Source organism: Equus quagga, chromosome 18 (assembly GCF_021613505.1).
Source record: "Equus quagga isolate Etosha38 chromosome 18, UCLA_HA_Equagga_1.0, whole genome shotgun sequence".
NCBI classification, from domain to species: domain Eukaryota; kingdom Metazoa; phylum Chordata; class Mammalia; order Perissodactyla; family Equidae; genus Equus; species Equus quagga.
Window position 1 is genome coordinate 26,589,363 of NC_060284.1, and position 13,980 is coordinate 26,603,342.

Genomic DNA, 13,980 nt, shown 5'->3' on the forward strand with positions numbered 1-13,980 from the left:
GTAGGGGCCGGCCCCGTGGCCGAGTGGTTAAGTTCGCGCGCTCCGCTGCAGGTGGCCCACCCAGTGTTTTGTTGGTTCGAATCCTGGGCGCAGACATGGCACTCCTCATCAGACCACACTGAGGCGGCGTCCCATATGCCACAACTAGAAGGACCCACAACGAAGAATATACAACTATGTACTGGGGGGCTTTGGGGAGAAGAAGGAAAATAAAATCTTAAAAAATAATAATAAATAAAAAAAATAAAAAGAGTACTGTGTCCCACAACTAGAAGGACCTGCAACTAAGATATACAACTATGTACAGGGGGGGTTTGGGAAGATAAAGCAGAAGAAAAAAAGAGTACTGTGGCAAGTTTTTTTGTAACAGCCTTATTGAGATATAATTCACCATTATTATAATTATTATATAATTATAATTCACCCTTAAAATTCACTTTATTAAAATAATAGTCACCCTTTTAAACTTTAAACTCAGTGTTTTTAGTATATTCACAATTGTGGTATATTCACCACTATCTAATTCCAGAACATTTTTATCACCTCCAAAAGAAACTCCATAGTAGTCATTCCCCATTCTCCCCTCCCACTAGCCCTTGGCAACTATCGATCTACTTTCTGTCTCTACAGATTTACCTGTTTCGGACATTTCACATAAATGGAATCATACAATATGTGGCCTTTTGTGGCTGGCTTCTTTCATTTAACAATGTTTTCAAGCTTCGTCCATGTTGTGGTATATATTAGTCCTTCATTCCTTTTAATGGCCAAATAATATTCCATTGTATGGATATACCATTTTTTAAAAATCCATTCATCAGTTGATGGACATCTGGGCTTTTTGCACTTTTTGGTTAGTATGAATAACATGGCTACGAACATTTGTGGACAAGTTTTTCTGTGGACATATGATCTGCCCAATTGTTTTCCAAAGCACCATTTTACATTCCCACCAGCAATATGTGAGGGTTGCAATTTCCCCACATCTTCAACAACACTTGTTATTATCTTTTTATTACACCCTAGTGGGTATGAAGTGGCATCTCACTGCAGTTTTAAATTTGGAAGTTCCTAATGACTAATGATATTGAGCATCTTTTCATGTGTTTATTGGCCATTTGTGTTTTTTCTTTGGAGAAATGTCTATTCAAATTGTAGCATGTTTAAAAGACAATTTAGTATTGTGGCTCTTTGCAATCTTTTTTAGCAAACTCAGGTTGAAAGTTCAGACATCTATTGCCCAGTTGAACTACCTTAATTTTTCTTCAGTGTGGAAAATAACTACATAAATAAAAATAAGCTTAGATGATTCTTCTATGAGAGTTTTACTTCTAGCTATAACATGACAGACTGAGAGGGTGAGATTATTTTTATTTCCGATTGCACTGAGAGACAACTCTAACCTACTCAATATTCCACACACCCTGCAAAAGAAAAACTATAAAGCTGCAACAGCTCCATTGTGCGTGCGTGCATGTGTGTGTGTGTGTGTGTGTGTGTGTGACTCATATTCAAAGGTCCACTACTTGACACTCAGCCTAAAACAATCATCTTCACCCCACTCCCATTTCCTAGAGCAGAACAACCAGATAAAGGAGCTGTACTTGCAGAGGAAACTCAACCCCACTTTCTCCCTGCCTGACACGCCCCCTCCTGCCTGTGCTGCAGAATCATGAGAAGGACTGGAATGACTTGACAGGAAAAACCAGATACCTTTATTAGACAGTAATGAAGTATAATGTTTTTAGTCACCCTCGTGGGTGGCTGAGACGTTTTGAGTAACACAAGGCCCTGCTAACTAATTATGAAAGGTTTCCTTTTTTAAATTTGGGCAGTTATAATAATGCAGAGACCTGTCAACTTAAATTAAAAGGTCACCCTGATAGATGAGTAGATGCCATTACTTGAACTTTTCTCCCCACCGTACTTAAAAAAACAAAAAGAAACAAAAGAAACAACTGTTGAAGTATTAAATCTCTACCTAGAAAGTAAAGACAGCTCTAAGACAGTAATGCAAATCGCTCAGCAGCATATCAGGGAGGAAGCAAGGACACACACATCTTAGACTGAGAGTCAAGAGCCCCACCCTCTCCTCTAAGCTCTCTGGGTAACCTTGAAGACACTGATAGAAGTGGCTGAGCCTGTTTCCAAAGATTCCATGGGCCTTCTGAAGGGTTTAGATGAAACACTTAATGTAAAATAATTTAGTTATCCCCAAACTTTAACTCTTAACTACAATAAAGGGACAAAAAGAATGCACCGCTGGTTTTCTATCCAGCAGCAGATCCCTCTGCATCACGTGGATGAGCAGACCCTGAAATTCATTTCAGGCTAGAGAACAAGGGAAGAGCTTGCCTCGCCTTCTTCACTTCAGAACACTCTGTTAGGGGGAGCTGCCCAGCTTGTGAGAGAACTTGCTTCATTCATTGTCTACTGATCTAAGAACAACAGATCTTCCAACATCTCTCCCAGCCCACGAAGAAATGTACAGATGAGAGAAAACCATTTTCCCTAAGAAAGCCTGCGGAACAACAAAGCCGAGTTCGGGTGCCCCAGAATTTAAATCCTTGACTTCTCCCAATGCTGCCTCCCCAGTGTTGGTAATTTTAGATTCATCACTTGATCTGCAATCTCCTTACATGGGATTAACTCCAAATAGGGTTAATGTTAAATTGTTTACTAAAACTGTCTCCTTTTTTTCATTGTCAGTACATCTTAAACTGATGGCCAAAAAGCAGTTCTTACAGATCTTAAACCAAATTAAAGAAAATAAATAATAACTAGGAGTAAGATACTTCCCCTTAAAACCCATGGAGTGGTAAGTTGAAGAAGGAATCCAGAAAGTGACCAGAACGACTGTGATGTATGTGGCCCAGAGAAATAAGAACTCTTTTCAAACTAGACATTTCACAATTAGAAACGTAAATTCAACATCCTTCCCAAAAGTGTTCTTTACAATGACTTACAACAAACAACAATGTTATAGCAGGTAATATCTATGAGTTATCAGTGCCAGGCCGTTTACTAAACGTTTTACATGTAATCTCATTTAATCAAATAACAACCCCACAATGTGGGGACTATTATTATTCCCATATTACAACTGAAGAGAAACAGGCTCAGAGAAATTAAATAATTTGCCCCAGCTTACTGCTTGAATTCAAACCAGCGGAGGTAAAGCCTTGGCCCATAACTTCTCTGTAACCTGCCCAATGTGGTAGCTACTAGCCTCATGTAGCTAATGAGCACAACTGAAATGTGGCTAATGCACCTAAGGAACTGTATTTCTGATTTTAGTTAATTTAAACTTAAAGAGCCACACATATCTAGTGCCTACACGATTGAACAGTACATCTCTGCACTGTAAGGGCTAAATGTGCCTACAACTTTACCATCACGGCCATTAGACTCACTATCACAAAAACCTGTAATTACAGGAGATTGACAATGATCGTGAATATGAAGGGAGCCAGTCTAGCATAAGAGCTTGTAAACTAAGTCCTATCTGGGTCTGAGTCCCAGCTCTGCCAGTAATTGGCAGTACGATTTGGGTCACTAGTTAACCTCTCTAAGTCTTACTTCCTCATCTGTAAATACACCTGTAAGATGAGGTAAGTAGCCCCATCATCACAGGGTTATTGTGAGAACTGAATGAGCTGAGGTATTGGAGCACTGAGTGCAATACCTGGAATATACTAAGAACCCAATAAATGCACGAGGAAGAAGAACAGCGACTGATTCTGACTTTTGGCCTTTTTAATGTAGAAGTAATGAGAGTTTCAAGTCTCAGAAAAGGCTACAATTTAAGTTTCTAATAACTGCTACCTTGTAAAATGTACTTCCAAGTTTAAAAAATTTTTCTTTTGAAATTAATCCAAATTTATGGCAAAGTTGCAAACATAGATAAAGAACTCCTGTATACCCTTTAACTCGATTTACCAGTTTTTAATGTCTTGCCATATTTGCTTTATTATTCTATCTATACTCGTTTTTTCTGAATTATTTGGACCTTTATCCCTTAATACTTAAGTGTATTATGTTTCCTAAGAAGAAGGATATTCTCTTGTATACAGTACATTTACAATTCAAGAAATAATACACTGATGCAATACTTTAATCTATAGGTTCAATTCCAATTCCCTCTATTGTCCCCATGATGTCTTTATAGCAACGGCCCCACTCCCTACCCAATAGGATCCAGTTCAGGATCACATGTGTCTTGAGTCTCCTTTAATATGGAATGGCTCCTTAGCCCTTGTCTTTCATGACTCAAATTTTTGAAGAGCATGGGCCAGTTATGTTATAGAATGTCACTCAGTATGGTTTTGTCCAATGTTTCCTGATGATGAGATTCAGGCCATGAGCATTTTTGGCTAGAACACTGCATAAGTGATGCTGTGTTCTTTCTCAGGCTACCACATTTAGAGGCACACAACATCCATCTGCACCTCACTGGGGATGCTAATTTTGATCACTCGGTTAAGGTATTGCTGGGTAGCTCCACTGTATATAGTCACTGTTTGTCTTTTGTTGTTAGTAAGTAATTTGAGACTATCTAAATATACTGTTCCTCAAACTCCCTCTGTTCCTCTGCTAGATTTAGCATCTATTATGACTCTTCCTTAATCAACTTTCACTACGATGGTTGCAAAATGATGATTTTTCAAATGCCACCATCCCTTCTACATTTGATTGGCATTCTACTACAAAGGGGAGCTCTCTCTTCTCGCCTTTTTACTCATTTATTTATCTATTCATTTATTGCATTGACTATGGATTCTTACTTTAGTCATTGGGTACCGTGAGTTTTTAAAAGAACTCTTCAAATATAAGGGACAAGAAACTATAGATCTCGATTAAGAGTCATTAACTAGGCAGAATTTATTCATCATGCAAGAGGACGACTATTAACTGAGGCATCTTCTTGTTCCGGATGCTGTGGGCAAGAGAGGTTGAAAAGCCTAAACTCTGCCTTTAAGGACACGAGCGTGCAGCTCGAGCAATAGACAATGTGAGTTATCACTGTGAAGTGCAGAGTTGCTCATCATCAGACATGATATCATACCCCAAAAATTCCATCCAAACAACCCATCAATTTCTCCACAACTAGCAAACTTGAATGTTCTGGCAAACTCAAAAGGACATGATTTACAAATAGTAGGTAATATTTGGATCTTTCCACAAGAGCTGGGTTCCAACTTTTTTATAAAATACAAATGTTTTCATTTTGGAGCTCCCTGTGTCACTTTCTCAACAAACAGATCCTCGTATCAGAAATTAGGCCCGTGTTATATACAAATAGAATGAGTTTGTGTATATTTGTTTTGTGGTCAGAGACCACACACCTAGTGGCTATTTACAATATTTACATTGCTCCTGGTGCCACAAGGGAAGGCTCAGAGCTGAGACCAAAGCTCAGGCCACACAGCCTATGACCACAAGCCCTGCTCCAATGTGCAAACCAGACCCAACTCTCCATCCACAGAAGACATGCGAGTGGTGTTTGTTATCTGTGCCATCCAAATATCACTAAGAGCATATACCAAGTTTAATACACTGTGGACTTGGGTATTATTTCAATGAAATAAGCCTTTTGAAAAGCCTTGCAAAGTCCTAGGGTTATTGTATCTTTGTGTTAAGGATCACTTTGAGATGGTTTTGAACACTTACCAAGAAAAGTCTGGAGACTCCAATTGCAAGCCTCTCTGTCTTCAGATGCCAGACCAGTGGCTGTGGGGAGTTGAGCAGGAACACGACCGGCTTGTGGTGAATGTGGACTGAGGAGATGGGATTCAGGTGCAGAGTGACCTAGGAAGCAACAGAAAGAGGAGAGAAATCTTAGCACTGGCTTCCATTAAATTCACTTAGCATAACATCTGGAATACTTTTTCACAGCTCACCGTTAAGAGAAACAAGCTATAAGCTAGTTCAGATGCCATGGATAAGATTTATTAGGTTGAACCAGATGATGTTGCCAATATTTGACTATTTTTTACTACAAAGATGACTATATCATATGGTTCAACCCACACCAATCTCAATCAGAACATGATTCAGCTCCTAGTAATAGTAGAACACAATTTTTTCAGAATTGGCAAAGGCAGAATAAAAGTTATCTTCCCTCAGGACTGCCTCATCCTTCAAGTCAAATGACTAAGCTGAAAATTGGAGTACAGAATCCCCGGGGGCGGGTCATCCCTCGGGATCACCGGAGAAAGGACTTTCTTCTCTTCCAGGTAAGCTCCAACCTCCATAAAGTTAAGTGAGTTCTGCCAAAGAAAAGTGCCGAAAGCTGAGGGAGAGGGCCTGCCAAGGGGAGCTGCCAGTGCTTTCATCATCCCAGCCATTAGCTTGAAGGGGTTTTCCAAAGAAATGAAGCACAGAGAACACACAGAATAAAAACTGATTGTATATAGCCCGGGTCCAAAAAAGGAAAGAACAGGGAAGAAAACCATGAGCCTGGATAGGAGAATTGTGGCCAGTTTTGATAGTGGATCAAGGACTATTGTAGGTTACCACTGTCACCATTAACATCATCAAAAAGCACCTGTGACACAGAGTGTTCAATGTCCTCCCGGAGCACATGAGCCAAGGTTGGTCAACGTGGACTTGAAAAAGCAAAAGGGTGGATAAAGAAATCTGAACAGATGATTTCATATAAGCACGTCTCACACAGGCTTTCTGTACAGCAGGGTGAGGCAAGATCCGAGAATCACGTATTTAAACAAGCTGAACTCACCAAAGAGCAATATCAAATGATAAGGAAGGGAAAGGACAAAAAAGGACTTTCGCTGGAAAGACACAGACTGCATGATAGGCTGGGAATAACAGTACCCGTAAGCCATAATCCCTATGAGGACTAAATGGTCTAGATCTATGACCTGAGTCTGTGTAATCATCAGGGATAGAGCTGGACTCAAAGCTGGAACACTACAACTTCGCAGTGGCTGCTAGCCCACTCTGATCTCCATATATCCCTACCTTTTATTGTAAGGCCCGCCTACGACACCAGTGTCACTTATTACAGTATATTCTCAGGTCATTAGTAAGGCACTAAACTTTACTTAACTTTCAATACGCATGCCTTAGCACATGGTAGGCACTCAGTAACTGCCAAGTGGATGTTTAATTCTCTACTTTTCAATGCCATGAAAGTACTTTATTCTATGAATAATTTGCACTATAATACATAATACCATCTCGTTCCTTAATTGTTGAGTGTGTATACCTTATTTTCCAAAATAGACCATAAATACTCAATAGGCAAAGATATGTCTTATGTTTGATTCTGTGCTTAGTATAGAGTAGATACTTTTTAAATGATGGGTTTATCACAGCAAATTCATAACTTTACGTTACCTAAAAGGTTTAACATAGGCTGAATATATGAATAGGTTCTGGGATTTAGCTAATTTACAGATAAGTAAAAACGAACAAATGAACAAACAAAAAAACATGAGCAAGACCCAACCTGTTGTGAGCTCTTTCTGCAACACAGCTAGGATCATTTTTATATCGACGAAGCGTAGGACTAAAAGCAGAGTACTAATGAACAGAGATGTGGAGTACAGCTACAGCAAAATAACATGTTCCTTGGTGGTACAGATTCCACCACACAGCATTTTGGAGATGCTGTCCACATCTAGAAATAAACAGATGGATTGCCACTGTAAACAAGAGAGGCTGCAGAAACCGAGCAGGAGCCAAGATTCAAATCACAGCATGAACTAAACAGAGATGCACACTACAGAGAGCACACACTACAGAGAGTGAAGAGAGGAGAGATGAAATCCCTGCTTGTTCAAGAGGACCTGAAAATTGCAAAGAAACACTTTGTCACCAATACTATGTGTCAGTAAAAAGTTTCCAGATTTAGTCATCCCAAAACTGTTTTCTGAGCACCATAACGGCCCAAAGAATAGCCATGTGTATCCACAGAGGGTACCTCAACTCTTTCTCTGATGATTTTCTTTGCAGCCCTCAAGCATACACTTCTTCTTGGAGCTTGTAGATAAAATAGTAATAAATACATATCTCAAATGAACAAAAATTTTTAAGAAAACCTTAGGAAGTGAAAAGAAAAATATGTATGAGACAGATACTGCTGTTCGGGTCCAAAATTTTCCAGATGGTCAAAAGTGTTGAGGCCTGGCTCATACAATCAAGGAAAGATTTCTAGGAGCCGCAGCCCTCTGAGCTTTCCTGGAAACGGCTCTCTTCAATATGTGGCAGTGTCTGGCCAAGATGAATCCCCAGCCGTGGCACACAGGGCCCAGGCAAAGCCCCAAAAACCATTTTGCAATGAGGAATTTACACTATGAGGGAGAAATTAAAATAAAAACACAACTCAATACTTTTTTTAAAAGATCATTTGGCAGGAACAGAGTCCCCCCAAGCACCCACTTACCTAATCCCTCAGCAACCTTCCTCTACTTGTATAAATCTTGCTGAAGGGAAGACAGAGGACAACCAAAAACAACCAACAAAAGAATGAAAGTATAAGCTCCCGGAAACGTGGGGAGAACATACCCGGAATATCTCCCAAAGAATTCCTGGCTAAGGTGCCTAATTTCTCTCAGGCTGAAAAAAGAGACGAAAACGAAAATCTTCTTTAGAACTAATTACAGCTCAGGATAGACTATAGTTACAAAGATAAGAACATCCCGCTGAAATTTTTCATGGGTAGATTGTCTAGTGATCATGGTCTAAAGACCAGAGCTGAGACAGACAGCAGCAAAGACCAGCCCAAGGAGAAATGATACAAATGGTATCCAACAATCTCCAGCTTGGGAATCCAAACAGTAGTTTACAGTTGAGCTGACTCTTAATCCTATGTCAAATTTACATAAAAATAAGAGTTGTCATTTAGCGCATGGGCTTCCTAAGTAATAATGAATTGCACCTAGAGGCCACGTGACTGTGAAGGCGAATGAGGGAACAGTGATTAGTCTCTAAATTAGTGGCTTCTTTCTTAGTCTTTGGAAGTCATAGAGATTTGAGAACTTAATGCCATTATGAACACTCTCCCCACAAAACAAAACAAAACAAAACAAAAAACCCATATGCTCACAAAACTTCACAGACAATGTCAGGGAAATACATCCATTGCAGGGCCCATGAAAGCCAGGTTAAGTACCTATCGACCTAGGTTAAGGAATCCATTGCAGAAGAGCAGAAAAATTCTAATGGCAGAAGTGGTTGCAAAATGACTCCATCTAATAATTAAACTAGAAACTACACCTCTGGTCTTAAGACGTCACCCTCTCAGGGAAAGAACTTAATAGATGACAACTCAGAACTAAAAAACCTTCACATGCAGCTTCTGGGGTTTCAGGGACCTCTTGAAACCATACTTTGACCACAGAGTGGTTCATAACGCCTAGTCCAAGGGTTCCTGCTCTAATGATGTTTGTCTCAAACAGTGCAGAAGGTTCAGTCTTCCTAATGGCATGAGAAACTGCTGATGTGTCACACCCCACATGTAGACACTGTCCCTCCTAGATTGCTGATCCCTCCCCTAAATGGAGGGAAGCTGATTGGTCTAATCTGTTCTCCAGCATCTATTTATCCTAGGTCTTCTGAGGTTATCTGTGCACTTCAACAAAATACTAGATGTAATTAATGTAGTTCCCCTATTTTATAAAGAAATACAAAGTAAATCTTTTCTAAGTACTTTTCTGGGAATCCGAACACAATTTTGACCAAAGTCAAGGCCAGCTCAGAGGAGCATAAAGCCTCAGAGAGGAAAGACAACCCTCCTATCTTCCGTTTGGGAAGCATGTCCTTGCCCATGTTATCAACAGAAAACAAGGACCATTTCCTCTGGACCTCGTTAGAGTGAAGACCTCTCAGTTCACCAAAGATTATCTTTGATAAGCAAAAAGTACACATTGCATCAAACTCCTTAAGTCACTTTATATAAATGAATTGTGTACTTTCTTACGGGAAAGAAAAAAACAACCCTAATTTCTTGATGGAAAGATGCCATATGAAAACTGTTCTGAATTTCCCAGGATTCATAGTAGACATGCAAGATATTTCTACCATGGTGACTTGAAAAATTTCTTGTAGTTAGACCCCCTAGTCCTGGGGGTTGCTAAAACAAACAAAACAACTGATATGAGAGTCTAATAGCCGTCCAATTTTGCTAATGTGTCAATGAGGTTCCATTTCAACATTTCTCATTCTTCTAACAGCTCCTATGGACCCATGAAACAACGAAGTCATCCCAAACATGACCAGAGAGACTCCTGTTCTCTAAAACCAGACCAAATAACGCTCTGAAATGGATGATCCAATAATCAGTTTACACGAAGACAGATAAGAACTCCAGCAGTGTTTCTACAACCAAGACCCATAAAATCACACCCTGGTCTGTATATAGCTATCATCTATCCCCTCTTCAGAGGTAAAGAGACATTCACTTAGCAACAGTGTTGGTAGTAATTGAAAACATCCTAAATCTGGGTCTCGTAGCACCCATAATTTACAAAAACAGACAGTGAGACATGAACCTATTTTAGGACACTAGGGTACCACAGCTGAACTCAAATTCTACTTACATTTGGGCAAAATGGCTTTTAGGAACTCAAATCTGGCCCCAGGTGTATCTGAAATGTGCAACCAACTGCTGGGAGTGGGAGTGAGTTAGCTGCTGCTACGGTGCTTGAAAGTGTATTCCGGTCTGAGGAACCCCTATAGCTGACATTTTAATTTGCCATTAGTTGTCTTTTGTCATTTGGGAATTGATATAAAAAGATTCCCTTAAAACATTCTTGGAGGGGTGGATTTGGAGCCTTAACCAACTTTCCTTATTATTTTATTTTTACATTTCCCTGAATTTCTAGAGAAACATCAATCTGTTGGTGCTGAATTCAAGGAATCTCCCTTGACCCCCTAAGTGTCTCTACCCTCACCCAGGGAGTCAGCTGACCATCCTCCCTGGTCTCAGCAGCTCTGGGGTCAAAGGTTTCACACTGCTATGGCAAATGATATCAAGCTCCTTCTCAATGGTTTTGTCATGAAACCACTTAACATGACGAGAGGGACAGGGACACAGCAGGTCAATTCCAAAACTAATTCCTCCTCCTCACAACAAGGACAGGATTCAGGATTCCCCTGGAGCCTCTGAAAAAAATCTAATATGACCACAAAATGGGGTGGTAGGGGAAGGCTGGCCCGCTGGTGCCGCGGTTAAGTTCGTGATGGTTAAGTTTGCACGTTCCACTTCTCGGCAGCCGGGGGTCACCAGTTCGGATCCTGGGTGTGGACATGGCACCGCTTGGCAAAAGCCATGCTGTGGTAGGCATCCCACGTATAAAGTGGAGGAAGATGGGCAGGGATGTTAGCTCAGGGCTGGTCTTCCTCAGCAAAAAGAGGAGGATTGGCAGTAGTTAGCTCAGGGCTAATCTTCCTCAAAAAAACCAAAAAACAAAAAAAACCAGGGGGCGAAAAACCCCTAAAATGAAAGTCTCAAATTTGATGCAGAAATAAGTCTGCCCTCTCTGCTCTATATTTTGAATGCCCTGGAAAAATACTCGGAACTAAATTTGGGTTGGGGGTTGAGGGGCAAGAATGAGTATAAACAGAAGAATATTTCTGAAACTACAGGTCATAACCCTCTAAAGGGGTCCTGGGAGAGCTGCAAGGGGATTCTAGGGACCCTGGCCCTTCCTTCCCAGAGTAGTTCACAAGCTGAGTCACTACGGAGAAGAGAGGCAAGGAAAGGGGAGACCCTGGATGTGGGTATGTTCTGGGGTAGGAACACTGCTGCAGCCCTCAGCAGGCCACTCCTGTTGGCAAGTCTGAGAACGTGGACAGCACTTGTCCACTGTCCTTCAGTATTAAGCATCTGCTATCGGAAAATTGCTCTATATATGTCAGTAACACACCACGGCCTTTCAGGATTCTGGCCTGCAGCTCCCTCTCACCAGCCCCTGGATGGACATGTGTGTCCAGCTCAAAATGCAATATCCAGTGAAACTGTTCCCATGCCCCAGGTAGAGCTGGCACGAGGTGCTGCCACCAGAGCCCACGCTCATGTTTCTACCTCCGCAAGGCACTGTCATGATCTGTTTAGACGCTTGTCCTTTACCCCCTCCCCCTTACACTGTGAAATCCTCAGGGCATTCTTCAAGGGCAGAAACTGAGTCATATGCATTTCTGCATCCCTGGGCCCAGCACAGGGCTGGACATCTAGTAAGCAGTCAACAAGTTTTCTGAAGAATGAATAAAAGGAAGAATCAATAAAAGTTATTAATGAAATGTAATTCAAGTAATGGGTACAGAGTCATATTGTCATGTGTTTCTAGCTAAAGGCGGGTTGGGGTGCATCTAGTAAAGAGAACGTTAACCTCACTACCAAGTTCAACCTTAACTTTAAAACAGTCAAGAAAAGCAAACAGATTCTAATTCACGCTACCAAAGTGAATGGCAGGCGCTGCCTGGAACATATGCTAGAGAGGATTCTGAGGCCACACCCAGGCTTCGTGGGAATAACTGCCCTGATTATCATCCTCTGCTGTGTGTACAGGACAGTAGAGCAGCACCTATGATATGCCACGTCCAGGGACCACACTAGGCAAAAAAGGGAAACAGAATTTTCTGATTATCTTTAACAGATATGCAAATACAAATAGGTGAAAACTTTTGGAGAATGTTTTCCTTTTGAGGATAGATAACAAAGATCAAAAAAGAGTAAATGTCTCTCATTGTCTGTCTGCCCCCCCCCCCCCCATTCTTCCCACCCCACCCTTAATCTTGGGTGTTGGCCTTGGGGCAGAGGGGAGGATGGGAAACTGCTCCACAGGAGTAAGAGGCAGGAACTATTTCACTTCTGGGAAAGAGGGACAGATAAGGAAGAAAGGAAGGGGAGTGAGTTGTGAGCAAGTCGACAGGAAGCTAGCACAAGCTGAGGGGTCACTGAAACTCCATAGGGATGGGGGCAACAGGTATCTTTATGAACAGTGATGTCTACAGTGCCAGCTCAAGTTGTATGAGTTGCTTTGATGGAAATCGTCCTCCATCTCCTCTACGAAAGCTTTAATAATGCTTACGGCTCTCATGAACGAATGCACCGTGGAACTGAAAATGGTGTTGGTTACGTTTCAAATCCAAGTGACCCAAGTGTATCTCAGACCCATCACGTGCAGAAGTAGAAACCCAGGAAGTGGTGAGGGCCATGAGAACTCTGAGGCTCTGGCAAACTGCAGAAACATACCCTCCTCTGGATTTCTACAGAGGTGCAGGCCCATCATTCCTTGAGCTCCAGGGGCTCCCAAATTGATATGTGGATTAGACCAAATTACTCCCGAAGGAAAGTAAATTCTGGTCAGGGTAGGAAAACCTTGGGAATTCTGTGAAGTCTGGTTTCGTCTGAAAGCTCGAAGAAAAACAACTCCTGAAGCTCAAAGTGCCAGCCCCCTAAGGGAATTCTGGTCTCAACCAGCCAGGTTATGATTTTAGAGGAACTTTAGCTTCAATGTTGCATGGCCTATCTTGAGAGAGAGAGAGAGAGAAGAAATAACCTAGATGTTAAAGGTGGGAGAACATGTTATCAGTCTGTGTTTGGGGAGCCTTTTTCCTGAAAAACCATTATTTTCTTTGATCAAATGTTCCACTATCTTTCAGAGGTATAGAATTGGAAATGCTTTTAATTCAGGCAATGAACTGTGTCAGAAGAGCCTAACGCACGACAGAGCAAACACAGTTTGCAGTACTGACACGATACTTCAGTACTTTTGCCTGTTTTCCTCCTCAGAATCCATTTCCTTGAGCCCTGCAATGAGTCTTCAGGGTAAGACCTATGATCACAGAGAGCAGAGGGAAAGTTGCAAAAATATGCACACAGAATTCGGCATGCTGTCGTTGATAAGTGTCTGAGATGGGATAATATCTTCCTCAAGCCACCACTAAAGTGTTTAAATTTCCTATTTTCTTGAGGCATTAAAAGTAGTTCAATACATTCGTTCTAACGGGAAA

At 41.2% G+C, this 13,980-nt stretch overlaps 1 protein-coding gene across 2 annotated transcripts in view; it reads right to left on the minus strand.

Moving 5' to 3' along the window:
- The window catches only part of TGFBR3 (transforming growth factor beta receptor 3), a 187,212-nt gene that overhangs the window by 68,648 nt on the left and 104,584 nt on the right, over nt 1-13,980 (minus strand). For both annotated transcript variants that reach the window (XM_046645291.1, XM_046645290.1), the window contains exon 4: nt 5,671-5,808. In XM_046645291.1, the coding sequence (XP_046501247.1) occupies nt 5,671-5,808 (138 nt within the window). The remainder of the gene's footprint in view (nt 1-5,670; nt 5,809-13,980) is intronic.